The sequence below is a fragment of the Carassius gibelio genome, chromosome A7, assembly GCF_023724105.1.
Source record: "Carassius gibelio isolate Cgi1373 ecotype wild population from Czech Republic chromosome A7, carGib1.2-hapl.c, whole genome shotgun sequence".
In the NCBI taxonomy this organism is placed as follows: Eukaryota; Metazoa; Chordata; class Actinopteri; order Cypriniformes; family Cyprinidae; genus Carassius; species Carassius gibelio.
The window spans coordinates 9,919,032-9,935,012 of record NC_068377.1 but is presented as its reverse complement, the minus strand read 5'-3'; the positions used below and the strand labels follow the sequence as shown (position 1 = coordinate 9,935,012).

General features: G+C 42.4%; 2 protein-coding genes across 2 annotated transcripts; both read right to left on the bottom strand.

Annotated features, from left to right (window-relative positions):
- Positions 1-8,919: 8,919 nt before the first annotated feature.
- On the bottom strand, positions 8,920-11,880 carry LOC128017706 (uncharacterized). The gene is made up of 4 exons (XM_052603166.1): positions 11,726-11,880; positions 11,294-11,583; positions 10,081-11,067; positions 8,920-9,912 (listed from the first exon to the last, which is right to left on the bottom strand). The coding sequence occupies exons 2-3, from the start codon at positions 11,493-11,495 to the stop codon at positions 10,643-10,645; spliced, it is 627 nt and encodes a 208-aa protein (XP_052459126.1). The 5' UTR covers positions 11,496-11,583; positions 11,726-11,880; the 3' UTR covers positions 8,920-9,912; positions 10,081-10,642.
- Positions 11,608-13,225, bottom strand: LOC128016394 (uncharacterized). The gene is made up of 6 exons (XM_052600865.1): positions 12,984-13,225; positions 12,698-12,901; positions 12,292-12,613; positions 11,967-12,110; positions 11,726-11,888; positions 11,608-11,624 (listed from the first exon to the last, which is right to left on the bottom strand). Exons 1-6 carry the CDS (start codon positions 13,223-13,225, stop codon positions 11,608-11,610), a joined length of 1,092 nt encoding a protein of 363 aa, XP_052456825.1.
- Between the last annotated feature and the right edge of the window lie 2,756 nt (positions 13,226-15,981).

Below are 15,981 nucleotides of genomic sequence, written 5' to 3'. Positions count from 1 at the left end.
CTCACTGTATTCATTTATAATGTAACATTATAGTGTGACATTTGTGTCAATAATCTTGAAGCACAGGTGACTCCGCATGGTGGGAGGGGGGGCCCCCAAATCAAATTCTGCTTAGGGCCCCCAAGAGGCTCAGGCCGGCACTGCTGGTACCCTACACTACACTGAAATGGAGAGAGGCCCGTAGCTGACACTGGCAATGAATTGTGGGCGTACTCCACCATAGAGAGTTGTTGACTCCAGGAAGAAGGATTCTTGGAGACCAAACATCTCAACGTCCTCTCTAAATCTTGGTTGGCTCGCTCAGATTGTCCATTGCTTTGGGGATGATAACCCGACGACAAGCTAACTGACGCTCCTAATAATTTGCAAAACTCTTTCCAAAATTTGGATATAAACTGAGATCCCCTGTCTGAAACCACGTCTACCGGGAGGCCATGAAGCAGAAAGACGTGATCTAAAACAGTAACCGCTGTCTCCTTGGCTGTAGGTAATTTGGGCAAGGGAATGAAATGTGCCGCCTTCGAGAACCGGTCCACTACAGTCAAAACGACTGTCATGCCATTAGAGGGCGGGAGGGCGGTAACAAAATCTAGAGCGATATGTGACCAGGGTCTCTAAGGGACAGACAGCGGTTGAAGAAGCCCATCAGGAGGTCGGTTAGATGACTTACCACTGGCACAAACTGAACAAGCCAAAACAAAATCGCGGACATCGCGAGCCATACGTGGCCACCAGAATCGTTGTCTAACCAACCCATTAGTTCTACTTATCCCTGGGTGACAAGCCATGTTGGAACAATGACCCCACTGGACAACTTCGGACCTTAACTCTTCCGGCACAAATAAGCGGTTCGGTGGGCAACCGGACGGAGGCATTACCCCTTCTAAGGCCGTCTTGACCTTTGACTCGACCTCCCATACGAGTGCTGAGACTACTAATCTCTCAGGCAAAATACACTAGGGAGTAGCGGGACGGTCGGAGGGATCAAAAAGACGTGACAAAGAATCGGGTTTAACATTTTTGGAACCCGGGCGGTACGATAGGTTAAATTCAAAACGGCCGAAAAAAAGTGCCCACCGAGCCTGCCTGGAATTGAGTCTTTTGGCAGTTCTGATGTACTCTAAATTCTTGTGATCGGTCCAAACAATAAAGGGAACCCCTGAACCCTCTAACCAGTGGCGCCACTCCTCCAACGCTAATTTGACCGCCAACAACTCTCTATTGCCAATGTCATAATTACGTTCGGCAGGAGATAATCGATGAGAGAAAAATGCGCAAGGGTGTACCTTATCGTCTGAAGCAGCACGTTGGGACAACACTGCTCCTACCCCCACCTCTGATGCGTCGACCTCCACCACGAACTGCCATGTGGGATCAGGGGCCACAAGGATGGGAGCCAAAACAAAGCAGTTCTTGAGGTTAGTGAACGCAGCCTCAGCTGCGTTAGACCACCTGAACGGAGTACTGGGGGAGGTCAAGGCTGTCAGAGGTGAGGCTAGTTGGCTGTAATTACGAATGAAACACCGATAGAAATTGGCGAACCCCAGAAACCGCTGTAGGGCCTTACAGGAATCTGGAGATGGCCAATCTATCACAGCCTTTACCTTGTCAGGGTCCATTCGTGTTCCCTCAGACAACACGATATACCCTAGGAAGGGGACCGACTGTGCATGTAATACGCACTTCTCCGCCTTGACAAAAAGCCCATTCTCTAATAACCTCTGGAGCACTCGTCTGACGTGTTGAACATGTTCCTGGAGAGATGAAGAAAAAATCAGTATGTCATCCAGGTAAACATATATAAACTGATCTACCATATCTCTCAACACATCATTCACGAGTGCTTGAAAAACCCCAGAAAAGCCTTGAAAAACGGCATCACCAAATATTCAAAGTGCCCTCTAGGGGTATTAAAGGCAGTTTTCCATTCATCCCCCTTCCTGATGCGGACCAAATGATAAGCATTACGTAAATCCAATTTTGTGAATACAGATGCTCCCTGCAACCTCTCGAAAGCTGAAGACATGAGTGGTAACGGATAAGTATTCTTAATAGTAATGTTGTTCAGCTCTCGGTAATCAATGCAAGGTCGCAGAGAACCATCCTTCTTACCCACAAAAAAGAACCCCGCCCCCGCTGGAGAAGAGGAAGGATGGATGAACCCAGAGGCTAAGGAATCAGAAATATATTTCTCCATGGCCTCCCTCTCAGGAATAGAAAGAGAGTATAACTTGCCTTTAGGCGGAGATTTACCTGACACTAAGTCTATGGCACAGTCATAGGGACGATGCGGAGGAAGAGAAGCAGCCCGGGACTTACTGAACACTTCCTTCAGGTCCAGATACTCAATGGGCATGTTTGGCAAAGCCATGGTCTCCTTCTGATAAACAGAAACAGGAACAACAGGCCAAGCAGAAACCAGACAAGTCTCATGACAACTTTCACTCCACAATGTGACGGTGTTTCAACCCTATTCCACTCATGGATTATGTTTGAACAACCAGGGGTGACCTTAAACAATGGGAGCAACAGGGGAGTATGAGGAAAAAGGATATGGTTTCTTGATGGTTGCCAAATGTGATGAGTGTGATGGGTTCAGTATGGTGGGTGACGTGAGGCAGTTCCTGGCCATTGAGTGCGGTGACATGGATGGGGAGAGACACAGGAAGGACAGGAATTTTCAGGTGATGTGCAAGTGAAGAATCAATGAAATTACCTTCGGCTCCGGAGACCAGAAGGGCTTGGCATTCATGATGGTGATTCTTCCACCGCAGTCTCACTGGAAGGAGGGTCGATGATGTGGGTGAGGACTTCTCAGCGGAGATCCCACCCGATAGTAGCCACAGGTTTACTATCGGGCTGACTCTTTTACCGATATCTTTTATCTTTTACTCTTTTAAGAGTAGTTGTTATGGTCAGAGCCTCCGCAGTATAAACATAGTCCTTGGGACCTCCGCCATTCCCTCTCCCTCCGGGACAGCCGAGCTCGACCCACCTGTAGGGGCTCGTGATCATTGACAGAACTGACCGTGTTCTCTCGACTCAAGCGTCCCCTACCAGGAGAGAATGGAGGTCTGGAAGGACTGTGTTGGCGGCCCAGGCGATTAAACCTGGCCTCCACCCACAACGCCAGGTCTATGAGTTCGTTGAGAGTAGGGGGCAGCTCGAGGAGGTAGATCTCCTGCTGAACACGGTCGGATAACCCATGCAGGAATCTATCCCACTGCGCCGCCTTGTTCCAGTGGCACGCGGCCGCCAGGGTACGGAACTCGATGGAATCCTCGTTGACAGATGAATGTCCTTGCCGGAGTTCCGAGAGGCGATGGGCGGCCTCCCTGCCGGTCGCGGCCCGGTCGAAGACTCTCTTCATCTCATCTGATAGGAGGTGGAACGAGGCACAACACGGATGTTGATTCTCCCACACCGCCATTCCCCATAAGGCAGCCTTGCCAGAGAGAAGTGTGAGCGTGAACGCTACTTTGGATTCCTCCGTAGCGAAAGTGCGGGGCTGCAGAGCAAAATGCATCGAGCATTTGTTAAGGAATGTTCTACAAAAGGTTGGCTCACCCGCGTAGTTCTCCGGCGCCGGAAGTCGCGGCTCTGGCCGGAAGTGGTCTTGGGGAATCCCCGGGGGAACAGACGGCGCAGGCGGTGCGATGGGCGCAGTGGGAGACGTGAGCTGATGGATCTGCTGGGTGAGCTCGGACAACTGTGCCACCAGCGCTTGGACAGTGCGTCCGGTGTTCGAGATGCTCTCCTGCTGCTGATCCATCTTTTTGACACTGTGGTGCATGAAGTCGGTGAGGGTATTGGTGCTCGCTGCTTCCATAGTGGTGAGATCGTTCTGTGACGGCTGGTGAAAGGACAGTCAGGAAACAATAGCGAGTTACAGATATTTAATGAGAAGATATGATGATGGTACATAAACACACAATGACGATGATACGGCGACACTCCAGAGGGATGGTAGTAGTGGTGAGAAGTCCAGACGGTGGTGGAGAGAAGGTGAGGAATCCGGATGTTGACGGCGTGAGGCAGCAGGAGAGAGTGGCACAGGAACTGCGGGGAATAGAGCCGAAGGTAAGTGTCCGTGGCTGAGTGATGGTGCGAAGAGTGGATGAGGTTCTAGGGAAACACAGACATCCAACGCAAATAACACAGAAGCCAGACGGGGGTAAACACAACGACATGAAACAACGATCTCACAAACACAGGACGTGTGACAAGCCATTATATAGTGGATGAGTAATGAGTGGCAGCTGTTGCTGATACAATTAAGTGCAGACGCGGAACACACAGAATTCACCACAAAGTGTAAACAACCCGAGATCACGGTTTACCAACCGTGACATACTGTTATTACTATTACTTAAAGTAAATAATAATTAAAAAAATACTACACAAGTACTGAGTCATCTTTATTGATTTTATCTGATTTACCTTTTAATGTGATATTTCATATGATTAGATGAAAGTTCAAAAGGTAATGCATTTATCATTTTAAACTCTATTTTTGCTTGCCTTGTGTTTTCAGTGTTTTAAAATGTTATTGAATGTAAATGGCTTATCAGTTACAATGAGACAAAATAGTTTAGATTAGTGGAGAACAAAACAGGCCTAAACTGTTTAAATGTACATTATCAATTCCAACAGGACAAACTGGCAAGTGACAGTTGTGTTACTAGCCATAAGTAAAATTTGACCTGTATTTGAATAGTAGGTTAGTCCTAATGTCCAGCCCTGATTGTGCTTGGGTATTTCCAAAGTATTTACTTTTTAGTAAAACATTACAAAGACTATCAAGAATTACTGCAGTTTACGATTCATGTTAGTAACTTTAGTTAGATGGGCGATTATATTGTCCCTTAATGGTTTTAAAACTTTAACAGTTAATAACTTTGTAATTATTGCACGTAAATCCACGCAGAAAAAAACGGTTAGAAAGCATTTATATGAATATACTGGAGAATATACTATACTGACCTATTTTTTGCTATCGCCGATCTCAGTCCACTGATGATATTGTTACTGCTCGTCACTAACATGATGCACGTTCAGTCAATCAAAGCAATGCGGCCAACTGATTGCGGCCAACTCAATGGCCCTCAATGATTGGTCAATAATTGGTCAGTATAGGCAGGGCCATTTGAAGGAATTTGGGGATCCCAAGCAAAATGGACAAAGAGGCCCCCCGACCCCCACACGCACGCAAAGCCTACACGAACCACAGCATAGCCATACAGTTTAAGTTCACCCACACTTTATATAAATAAAAAAGGTTTACAGTGGGAATTCAGTAGTGATTTGCACTGTTTTTTTCTGATAATATGACAGCATACACCTATCAGTTTAAACTCTGGGCTGTGCAGGATATCAGCTATAATTATAGAGCTTGTGGTACCTTGTGCTATATAGAGGAAACATCAGCATTGAGAAGTGATGCATCTGTTGATGTTGAGGATGAAGTTGATGGTGTAGCTGGGAAAATAATTGAAAACAAATCTGAAATTACCTGTGAAGTACGTTTTACTATTTCACTGTTAGCATATTGAAAGAGGTCACTATTAACAGCTCAGGGGTACATTTCCCAAAACCATAGTTGCTAACTAAGTTAGATGGTAGACACTTTATAATAACAGTCATTAATAGATGGTAAATTGATAGTTAATTAATCTTTAGTTAGTTGTCATTTAACTGTTAGCAAACAGTATTTTTACTTATAAAGTTTACGGAAAACTTAAAGATATGTTAGCATTTCCATATTTTGATATTAGAAGGGAAGGGATGCCGGCAGCTGCTTTCACTACCAATGCTTAAAATTATCCCAAGCTAATGTTTGATGAATGGAATATATTGTGTGGTTTTCCTAACCCCCATTTGGTAAATACAGTATTGTTCAAAATAATAGCAGTACAATGTGACTAACCAGAATAATCAAGGTTTTTTGTATATTTTTTATTGCTACGTGGCAAACAAAGTTACCAGTAGGTTCAGTAGATTGTCAGAAAACAAACAAGACCCAGCATTCATGATATGCACGCTCTTAAGGCTGTGCAATTGGGCAATTAGTTGAAAGGGGTGTGTTCAAAAAAATAGCAGTGTCTACCTTTGACTGTACAAACTCAAAACTATTTTGTACAAACATTTTTTTTTTTCTGGGATTTAGCAATCCTGTGAATCACTAAACTAATATTTAGTTGTATGACCACAGTTTTTTAAAACTGCTTGACATCTGTGTGGCATGGAGTCAACCAACTTGTGGCACCTCTCAGCTGTTATTCCACTCCATGATTCTTTAACAACATTCCACAATTCATTCACATTTCTTGGTTTTGCTTCAGAAACAGCATTTTTGATATCACCCCACAAGTTCTCAATTGGATTAAGGTCTGGAGATTGGGCTGGCCACTCCATAACATTAATTTTGTTGGTTTGGAACCAAGACTTTGCCCGTTTACTAGTGTGTTTTGGGTCATGGTCTTGTTGAAACAACAATTTCAAGGGCATGTCCTCTTCAGCATAGGGCAACATGACCTCTTCAAGTATTTTAACATATGCAAACTGATCCATGATCCCTGGTATGCGATAAATAGGCCCAACACCATAGTAGGAGAAACATGCCCATATCATGATGCTTGCACCTCCATGCTTCACTGTCTTCACTGTGTACTGTGGCTTGAATTCAGAGTTTGGGGGTCGTCTCACAAACTGCCTGTGGCCCTTGGACCCAAAAAGAACAATTTTACTCTCATCAGTCCACAAAATGTTCCTCCATTTCTCTTTAGGCCAGTTGATGTGTTCTTTGGCAAATTGTAACCTCTTCTGCACATGCCTTTTTTTTAACAGAGGGACTTTGCGGGGGATTCTTGAAAATAGATTAGCTTCACACAGACGTCTTCTAACTGTCACAGTACTTACAGGTAACTCCAGACTGTCTTTGATCATCCTGGAGGTGATCATTGGCTGAGCCTTTGCCATTCTGGTTATTCTTCTATCCATTTTGATGGTTGTCTTCCGTTTTCTTCCACGTCTCTCTGGTTTTGCTCTCCATTTTAAGGCATTGGAGATCATTTTAGCTGAACAGCCTATCATTTTTTGCACCTCTTTATAGGTTTTCCCCTCTCTAATCAACTTTTTAATCAAAGTACGCTGTTCTTCTGAACAATGTCTTGAACGACCCATTTTCCTCAGCTTTCAAATGCATGTTCAACAAGTGTTGGCTTCATCCTTAAATAGGGGCCACCTGATTCACACCTGTTTCTTCACAAAATTGATGACCTCAGTGATTGAATGCCACACTGCTATTTTTTTGAACACACCCCTTTCAACTAATTCAACTAATTGCCCAATTGCACAGCCTTAAGAGCGTGCATATCATGAATGCTGGGTCTCATTTGTTTTCTGAGAATCTACTGAACCTACTGGTAACTTGTTTGCCACGTAGCAATAAAAAAATATACGAAAAACCTTGATTATTCTGGTTAGTCACATTGTACTGCTATTATTTTGAACAATACTGTAGATTATCACGGTGGAATAGTATAGCATGCTATTTGCTATGCCACTTTCATCTAGGGCTGTAGCTATCGAATATTTTAGTAATCGAGTATTCTACCAAAAATTCCATCGATTAATCGAGTAATCGGATAAAATGTGTTTTTACTTAATTAAAGTGCAATATTAATTATGCAAGAGAAAATAAGACTCCTGTGTCTCTTAAAATGAACAACTAAAATGTTTTCTTTTTTAGAAAAAAAATATTTTTATTTTTAAATGCATACATCAAAAATAAACATTTAATTATTATCCATAATTATTATCAGCAATTAAGTCCCATTCAGTTGAGGTTTTAAATAAAGCATTTTCTGAGATGCACATTAAACATTAAACACAAAACATTAATTTAATTTATATTTTAATTATTGAAAATTAATCAAACTTAACTTTTTGGTAAACAAAGGGGATTTACTATTAAAAATAAAACATGGAAGAAATTTTGTGTGATTAAACCTTAAAAAAAAAAATAATAATAATGTTTGATTTTTTTTTTTAGTAGTAGGCTATGTACATTCTGCTGAACAATAGTAATACATCTCTGGCAAATACTTGTCTAAAACAATTATTTTTACATTTTATTTTGACGGGTTGACGTACCTTTACAGTTCTGTGTATGTGATGTGACTCTAGTTTTACTCAAATAAAACGGTCAAATGCTCATGAAGTGACTGTCAGAGTAGTTCTGGAGATGTTGTTCATGTGTTCACGTCCTTATTTGGTGAGACAGCAGACGCTGAAATCGCTGCGAGCGTCACGCGCTTCAGTGTGTGTTAATAAAGGAAGACGCGCTTCTACTCCATTCATTAACAGAGACACGCAGAACATGCAGGATTCATATTTAAATAGACTGTTCTGGCTTAATATTTACAGATATTAGTCCATATCGTGATTTGATGTAAGTGCAATGACCTATTTTTAATTAATTCATTCAAAATTTGGCAAGTTAACCTGTAAATTCCGTTTGGATCCAGATAACAGCGTCATTACACGTTACTGCATTGACGATCAAAGGGGCACTCACACAGTGTCGTTTTTTTGGGGCCCCAGGCCAGCTCGGGAGCATGTAAAATGTACACAAAAACGTACACATTTTACATGCTCCCCTGTAGGCCCATAAAAGGGCCTAAATGGAATTTTAGAAAAATACTTTATCTTTACCTTATTGGTAAGTAATTCAGCCTGTTTTACTCAATGCAGTTTCATGTGAAAGTCTTTACATGAAGTGGACAAATCAAGTGGAAAAATGGGAAAACAGCAGTGAGAGGAATTAATATATTTGTAAACATTCTTTTTTATTATTTGTTCAACAATATATATCTACATATCAGAAAGAAATACACAACAATAATAATAATACAGGTAACAAGATAAACAGAATAAAATTAACATTAATTATTAAGTAATTTAGCAGAAAATATAGCAAAATAGGTACTAATAGGTTATTATTTACAGGATTCTTATAACAAGATTTATACATGTACACACTGAGCAATATACAATATACATACAATATATACAAGGGGATGAGATAATGCAGTACAATGTTATGTGATGTTAAGCAGATATTTACATTCACTAAAAACACATCTTTTTTTCTATGTGAAAATAGGTATGTGTTTTATAGATGGTGTATAATGAATCGGTAAATTGGTATAAGAGCTAGATATAGTAGCACATATGGCTAACTATATTTAGCCTTATAATGAGAATATAAATAACATGGCAAATAGTACATTGTAACCCACAAAGTGTAAATAATGTTGAGGACATGTAAATCTCTGTAACCCACACCATGTCTAAACCAGGACCAAATTAGGGCAAAATCTAAACTAGGTCTAATCCAGGTCTGAACCAAGTCCAAACCATACCCCAGAAATCTGCTATTGTGATTTGGGGAATGTAGTAGCAGATGTAGTTGTAGTTTTTTTCTTTTTTAGTTCCTCATCTACTACACTTTTGAAGTGTTCAAAACTGTTGAACACAACACCTTCAAAACCTGAAATGTTGGACTTCCTAGTTGCTGGGCAATAGGTGAATATTTTTTGGCTACTTTCAGCAGCCTTGTCTTCGGAGGGTGTGTACCTCTTACACTGCCCACCACACTGGGGTACTTGGCAGGCCCCACAAGGCCTCAAGGATTTATGAGGCTTGATTAATCTGGATGTCAGCTCAGGAGGCGGTGAGAATGGTATGAACCCTTGACTGTTGGATGCCCCACAGAGCATCATGGATGGTCCCGGTGGCTGTGCAGGAACCACTACCAGGACAGGTGCTGCTGATGCTCTGGGTGGGATGTACGTGGCCACAGGGGTTTTAGGTTGAATGGGCCGGTTCACAAGCATTTCCACATCTAACCTGCAAAAATAAATATACATGCGATAATGTGTATAATTAATGAGAAATAATGTGTATGACTATCAAGTCACATGGTCTGTTGTGTTTAAGTTTAAACCATCCGTGTTCACATATTGTAATAAAATAGTAAAGTCACATATTTGTGAAATGAATAACTGAAAAACTCACTTCCGCTTCTGACCATGCCTTTTCCCAGCTACATGACGTAGGCTCTGGTACTGAACCTGAGGTCGATCTGGAGCTGGAAGGGATTCTGGCAGAGTAGGAGCTGCTGGCATTGGTTCTTCTGACAGCACTCTTTGGTGGGGTTTCACTTTTGGCATTACTGTTGCCCTGTAGTTAGCCTTTTTCTCTTCCCATGCCATATAATACAACTAATACAAAAGTAATAAAATACTATTAATTATATTTAAGTATTGTAAATATATAAATTGCCTAGGCCTACATACAAACGAAGGCTATCTTCTTTAATTAAAAAAACCTGTGACATCATCTATGTTTACACAGATGTCACACTATAGACCAACGCTACTTTGGCGTCATCGAAGGTTAACGCCCCTTTTTGGGGGAAAACAAATTAGTGGGGGAGGTGAGACAACTGGCTGGTGGCCGGTTTTTCAGCATCTTAATAATGAGGTACAACAGACGACTATCTTCAGTCACCTGGGCTGCCTGAAGGTACCTCAACCAGGAAAACTTTGTCTTCTGTGCTGCTCTGGTCTCAGGTTCGTCAGCTCCCAAGCATCTGCAAAACAGGGTGTAACCCCACCTTGACTCCATACTTTTTTACAAAGTTGGCTGCAGACCTGTCATGCTCTTGCAGAGCACCAACTGCAGTACAAATCTTCAGCCTTAGGTCAGCTGGCACTAGGTGACGGTCACTGTTGTCTGCCAGTTCTAAAATGAGCAGGGCCAAGACTTCCACTTCCTCCAGCCCAGGAAGATGCAGATGGCTCTGGGTCATCAGCACATCCTGCAGAGCAGGACTGTCCTCCTCCTCCACCTGTTCTGACTGAGTGAGGATTACATGTTTGTCACTGACAGTGTCCATAGGATCCTCCTCTGACTCTGCACCCATGTCCACACCCTCATCTGCCAGCTTGTCCTCACTTTGTTCAGCCATCTCCTCTTCTTCACAGGACTGCTCTTCCTCAACTGCAAATATGTAATGTACTAATCACCAGTGTGTCTAGGCAGTTACAACAACTAACATCAGACTAATTAATACAACATGGCAATGCTGCAGTTAATTTGTTTCATATTATGTAAAATAAAAATGAACTATATCATACAAACTTGTCATGGATAGAATATGCAAGATATTTATAGATATTTGACTGCTTAGTTTGTATGTATATTGTTATAATGCAAGATTGTGTACCTTGCTGGGCATAGTAATCCTTTGCAGTGAAGCTGGTTGACTGGCACATGGCATACTCTACTCCAAGGAGCTCCTCCTCGTCTGGGTCCTTGTATACAGCAGGGTAGGGCATTGGAGTGGCAAAGTTGGGCTCGAGGACATGCTCTTTACCGAAGAGCACCTCAGCCTGCTGATTCAGGCGCTGAATCTGCCACGGGTCCATACACCACGTCTGCCTGCCATTGACCACCAGCAACCCGGAGTGATTCCATGCGGCTGTTCCACTGCACAGCAAATGCAATCAGATACACCTGAAAGACATGACCATTCATGCATTATTGTACATCAGAAACTAATTTTGATTACAAATTGGACATAATAGAGATCAAATATGCCTATGAACAATAATGTTTAATCAATATTTGTATATATATTAAATGTGTTTATACTTACTTGGAATGGCATAACTCCACATCTCTGAGGGAATGGCATTGTACAGGTGTGAGTGCAAGCCCTCCAAGGAGTTACTGCCTCGCTGACACCTGTACTTGTTCAGGCGGACACCATTCAGCACCACCACCTTCACTGACACATACAGCTGTATACCAGGGGGGTCCTATAAAACATACATTGCTTATTTATTATGGTGTCTGTGAGTTTGAGTTTGTAAGATTTTACAAACATGTTTACCCACCTGCATACAACTAAGATGCTTGCTTGCAGTTGCCCTGTGAGAATTCACTGCCTGTGCTGATTTGAACAGGTGGATTCCATCAATGTCAAGGCCTGCAGGTCCATTGAACTCCGTAATGATGGACTCAATTGCTGAAGCTGTCTCCTGTAACAATCATTCACATTTATTTTATACAGTTATATCGCTTAAAATGTGAAATTATTTCAATAATTGGAAGTATTTCCAAAATGAAGTATAGTAGTGTGACAACTTAGTTAATTTTAGTGAAGTTTGTTTTGAGCTTCTTATACATAAATATTATACATGGATTAATATTACACTTAACCTCAACTCCACAGGTGATCCGTCTGACATAGGACCTGATCTGGTGAGGTTTGAGGAAGGCTATCATGTCCTCGTCTGAAAGACTGGCATACAACTCCTGGTTGCCCTTCCTGACTGCCTGGATTAGGAGCATCATATCGTCCTTGTAGTAGGCCAGCACTGCACCTGCAAGGGCACTCATGAACACCCCATACTTGGCATGGCTTTGTTTGATGACAACAGCCCCCCAGCGGTGCAGCCAGTGTCGGATGTCCAGTCTGACCACAGTGCCCTTCTGCACCCAGTCCCTGAAAAGATTCTCCAGGAAGGACGAACCACTGTCACTGAAACAATATAAATTCAGCATTTTTTTTTACTTTAAATGAATGACAAATTTGATCAGGGTATATGGATGTGTTATTACCTACCGACAACAGTTGTTATCTGCATATATGACAGTTGGTGCAGGAGCCCTAGCTCGTTCAAAGCGGGTCATCAGACCTTTGGCCATGCGTCTGTAGCACCCCTCAGACTCAGCTGCCACCACCACTGTGGTCAAGAACTGCCCCCACTCGTTCAGAGGTGACATACTGCATGGTGCCCTGGCCATCACCATACATCTTTTTAAGGACCTGGAAAACACAAAGCAGAACATTCATTTGATAGTTTCTATCAATAACCATCTTCTCCATCTCCATGATCATGTGTGCATGCCTCAGCACACGGGCACAAGGAAGGGGAGTCCGGGGCAGGGGAGGGGTATAAGTACCAGCAGCTTTGACAAAGGACAGGATGCTCTTCTGATACGATGCAGATCCAGCTGTGTGGGCTTCGTACAGGAGAGTCTGGTACAGGTCACGGCGCTCCACGTACCACTCATCATGTCCCTGCTGCAGCATTCTCTGGACTTTGTTCATGGACACACTGTTGACCCTGTCATTCAGAAGAGTTACCATGCCTTTGTCAATGGCACGCTTCCCACATAGTATGGCAGGAAACATGCTTCTGATGGCCGGGCCCAAGTTCATCAGAATCTTGGGACTGTGTGCCAGCCAAATGTACTGCTGAACATGATGACTGTTCTCATCTTCACTGTCTGCGTCACTATGTGTCTTGCTCACTGCCCACCTCATCTTTTCACAATGTGAACACTTCAGCTTCTCCGTCAACAGGGTGTAATTGTACTTCATCCCACACACTTGCCTGGCATAACTTACCAAAGCCTTTCTTCTCAAGGTATTCACCTGGTGGTGCATGGCAGTTGGAGCTAGGGCAGCGGATCTTGGCTTGCATCACACCAACTGGGCGCCAGAAGAAGACCGGGGTTGTGAAAAAGGCCATCCTGTTGGGCAGTCCTCCCTTGACAGAAGTAGGAATTGGGGGTGGGTGGAACTCCATCTTCTCCTTTAAAAGCCTTCTCTCCACAATCTCTCCTTTGGCATTCTTGTACTGGATAGGCCTCTCAAACAGACCAAACATCTCATCACATTTCAGCCACTTGATGGAGGAGGATGCTCCCAGTATTTCTGCCAGCCCTCCAGCAAGATGTTACCGGTTTCTGAGGCAGAGGTGTCTACAAGGGAAGAAGGTCTTCCCTGAGATGTGCTGAGGATCATGGAAGAGTCCTGACTCACAGCCGGTGTGAGCTCTCCCCAGGTGTCCAGCTGTGTGGCATCCGCTACCTCAGACTCTTCAAGGACAGTTTCTGTAGAAAAAAATCAGACAAAATGTATTGAGCACATTGCTTAAGATGTGAATATAATGACAAATATAAGCATAATCAAAATAAACAAAGTTTGTTTCTATTTTCCATGTTATCAGAACTTATTTTAGAGAACACAATTGATATTTGATACAAACATTTTAGTATAGAGCTGCTACAAAAAATATAGGCAATAGTTTAAAAAAAATATTGTAATATAATAAAAAGTCACATCTACAAATTAAATTGTTTTATGTGTTATCTAAATGCCACCAAGCAGCTAGCTTGATAATATCCCTCACCCTGCTGAAAATTAAAGTGAAATATCATTATCAGTGCCATAAAATGTGTGATATTTCGGCAGTGTATTTTTAGTTATATGTTTGAAATACATCAGTAAGAAAATGTTATATGAATTTTAAAATCGAGTTATGGCGTGTTAAATGTTAATCACCAGCAGCTGCCAACAATACAGCATCACTGTCATAGTCAGGATCCTGCTGGAACTTAGAAAGGGTAGATTCAGTCTTCTTTCCTTTGTCTTTCCTTGACTCCTGTTCATGCAGAAACTAAAGAAATTGTAGAAAAACACATACAAAGTTGTACTGTACCACATAAACACAAGTATTTCACTGTTACCACTTCCTATGTCTAAAGCACAAGCTTTTGTGCAGAGTAAACATTGATGATTTTACTATTGAAGGTGCATTACATGTGCCTAACTGATTTACACATGCACTAATTTTTATTTTTTTATTAACAAAACAGTAAATATAATTTAATCTCAGTCAAAGGGCCAAAGTTACCTCCAAGCGTTTGTCAAGGTGAAAGGTGACAAGTGGGAACTCTCTGGCATACTGCAGCAATCATTCCTTTTGCCACTTTAGGAGATCGTTCTTCTCACCCTGCTGGCAATATTCAGACAGCAGCCATATGACCCAGCCCACATCATTTTCAAGCAGCCACCTGAAAGACTGTCCTGCATATTTGCCGAATGTGACAACTAGCTGGCCTTTCCACATTTCCCGTCAAGTTTTCTTTGCAGCAGCCTCCGCCTTTCCAGAATCCAGACAGCTGGGGTCTATTGCCTTGTTGGGGGCCATTGCCACACTCTTAGCTGCATCCGTACACTGCAGCTTGGCCTCTCCCTGCCTGTATAGATGGATGCATGGGTACAGGTGCTGTTTTTGGTGGCTGCTCAGCTGCTGTTTCAGTGAGAAGCTTTTCCCACACACTTCACACACGTTCCTTTGGACCATGAAGAAGAGCTGAAGATTTTTGCCCGAACCCGATGGGACCCGGGTTCGGGATTTCTATCATCTTACGCGGGCTCGGGCCGGGCTCGGGCTTGCGCTCCGGTTTGCGAGGTAAACGAGCGGTCATGTGATGTGTTTCGATTAGCGCGAGAAAGATGTGAAAATGAATGCTGAGCAGGTGTAACGGAGGCTTGCCTCTGGTGATTACGTTTTGGTTGCACCAGCAACTAAAGCAAAGTCTGAGGTGTGGAAAAGTTTTTACCATGTTTATAATGAGAATAATGAGTGAATAATGACGCACCATCAGTGAGCGCAGGAACGCGCTGAAGGCATCTACTGGATTCAATCATTTTCCTCCGCAAAAACATGTAGATCTAGCCTAATCTCTGTGAGTAAAGGTTTTTCAAATGATAACTATATATTAATTGAGTCTTAAATGCATAATGTTGACAGAGTATTTACGCTAAAGTTTGCATTATTCTTTTATTAAATAAAGCAAATCCGGTGGAGCCTTTATCTTAATTTCGTTATTGCCAAATACCCATCTTAATTTAAAATTTATCTTAATTAAAAACATTTTTAAATGACTCGTTTTTATTGGTGCGTTGGTCTATTTATAGGTTAAATGAGCCTATGTCTAGAATGCTGAGATGTTACGATGTCACAGAGGACTTATTTTATTTCTTTATTCCAACTTCCAAGTGGTCTAGTCTACGTTAGTTATGAGTAAATTATGTTAAAACCTGAATAAATT

What these genes read in the sequence shown, in the direction of transcription:
- LOC128017706 (XM_052603166.1), bottom strand. Translation starts at nt 11,495, where the DNA reads ATGGACCCGTGGCAGATTCAGCGCCTGAATCAGCAGGCTGAGGTGCTC. An exon ending in GGATTACTATGCCCAGCAAG is followed by an intron (nt 11,068 to 11,293) that starts GTACACAATCTT and finishes ACATATTTGCAG; the next exon opens with TTGAGGAAGAGCAGTCCTGT.
- LOC128016394 (XM_052600865.1), bottom strand. Translation starts at nt 13,225, where the DNA reads ATGGTAACTCTTCTGAATGACAGGGTCAACAGTGTGTCCATGAACAAA. An exon ending in GGATCACCTGTGGAGTTGAG is followed by an intron (nt 12,111 to 12,291) that starts GTTAAGTGTAAT and finishes TGATTGTTACAG; the next exon opens with GAGACAGCTTCAGCAATTGA. An exon ending in AGCATCTTAGTTGTATGCAG is followed by an intron (nt 11,889 to 11,966) that starts GTGGGTAAACAT and finishes TATGTTTTATAG; the next exon opens with GACCCCCCTGGTATACAGCT.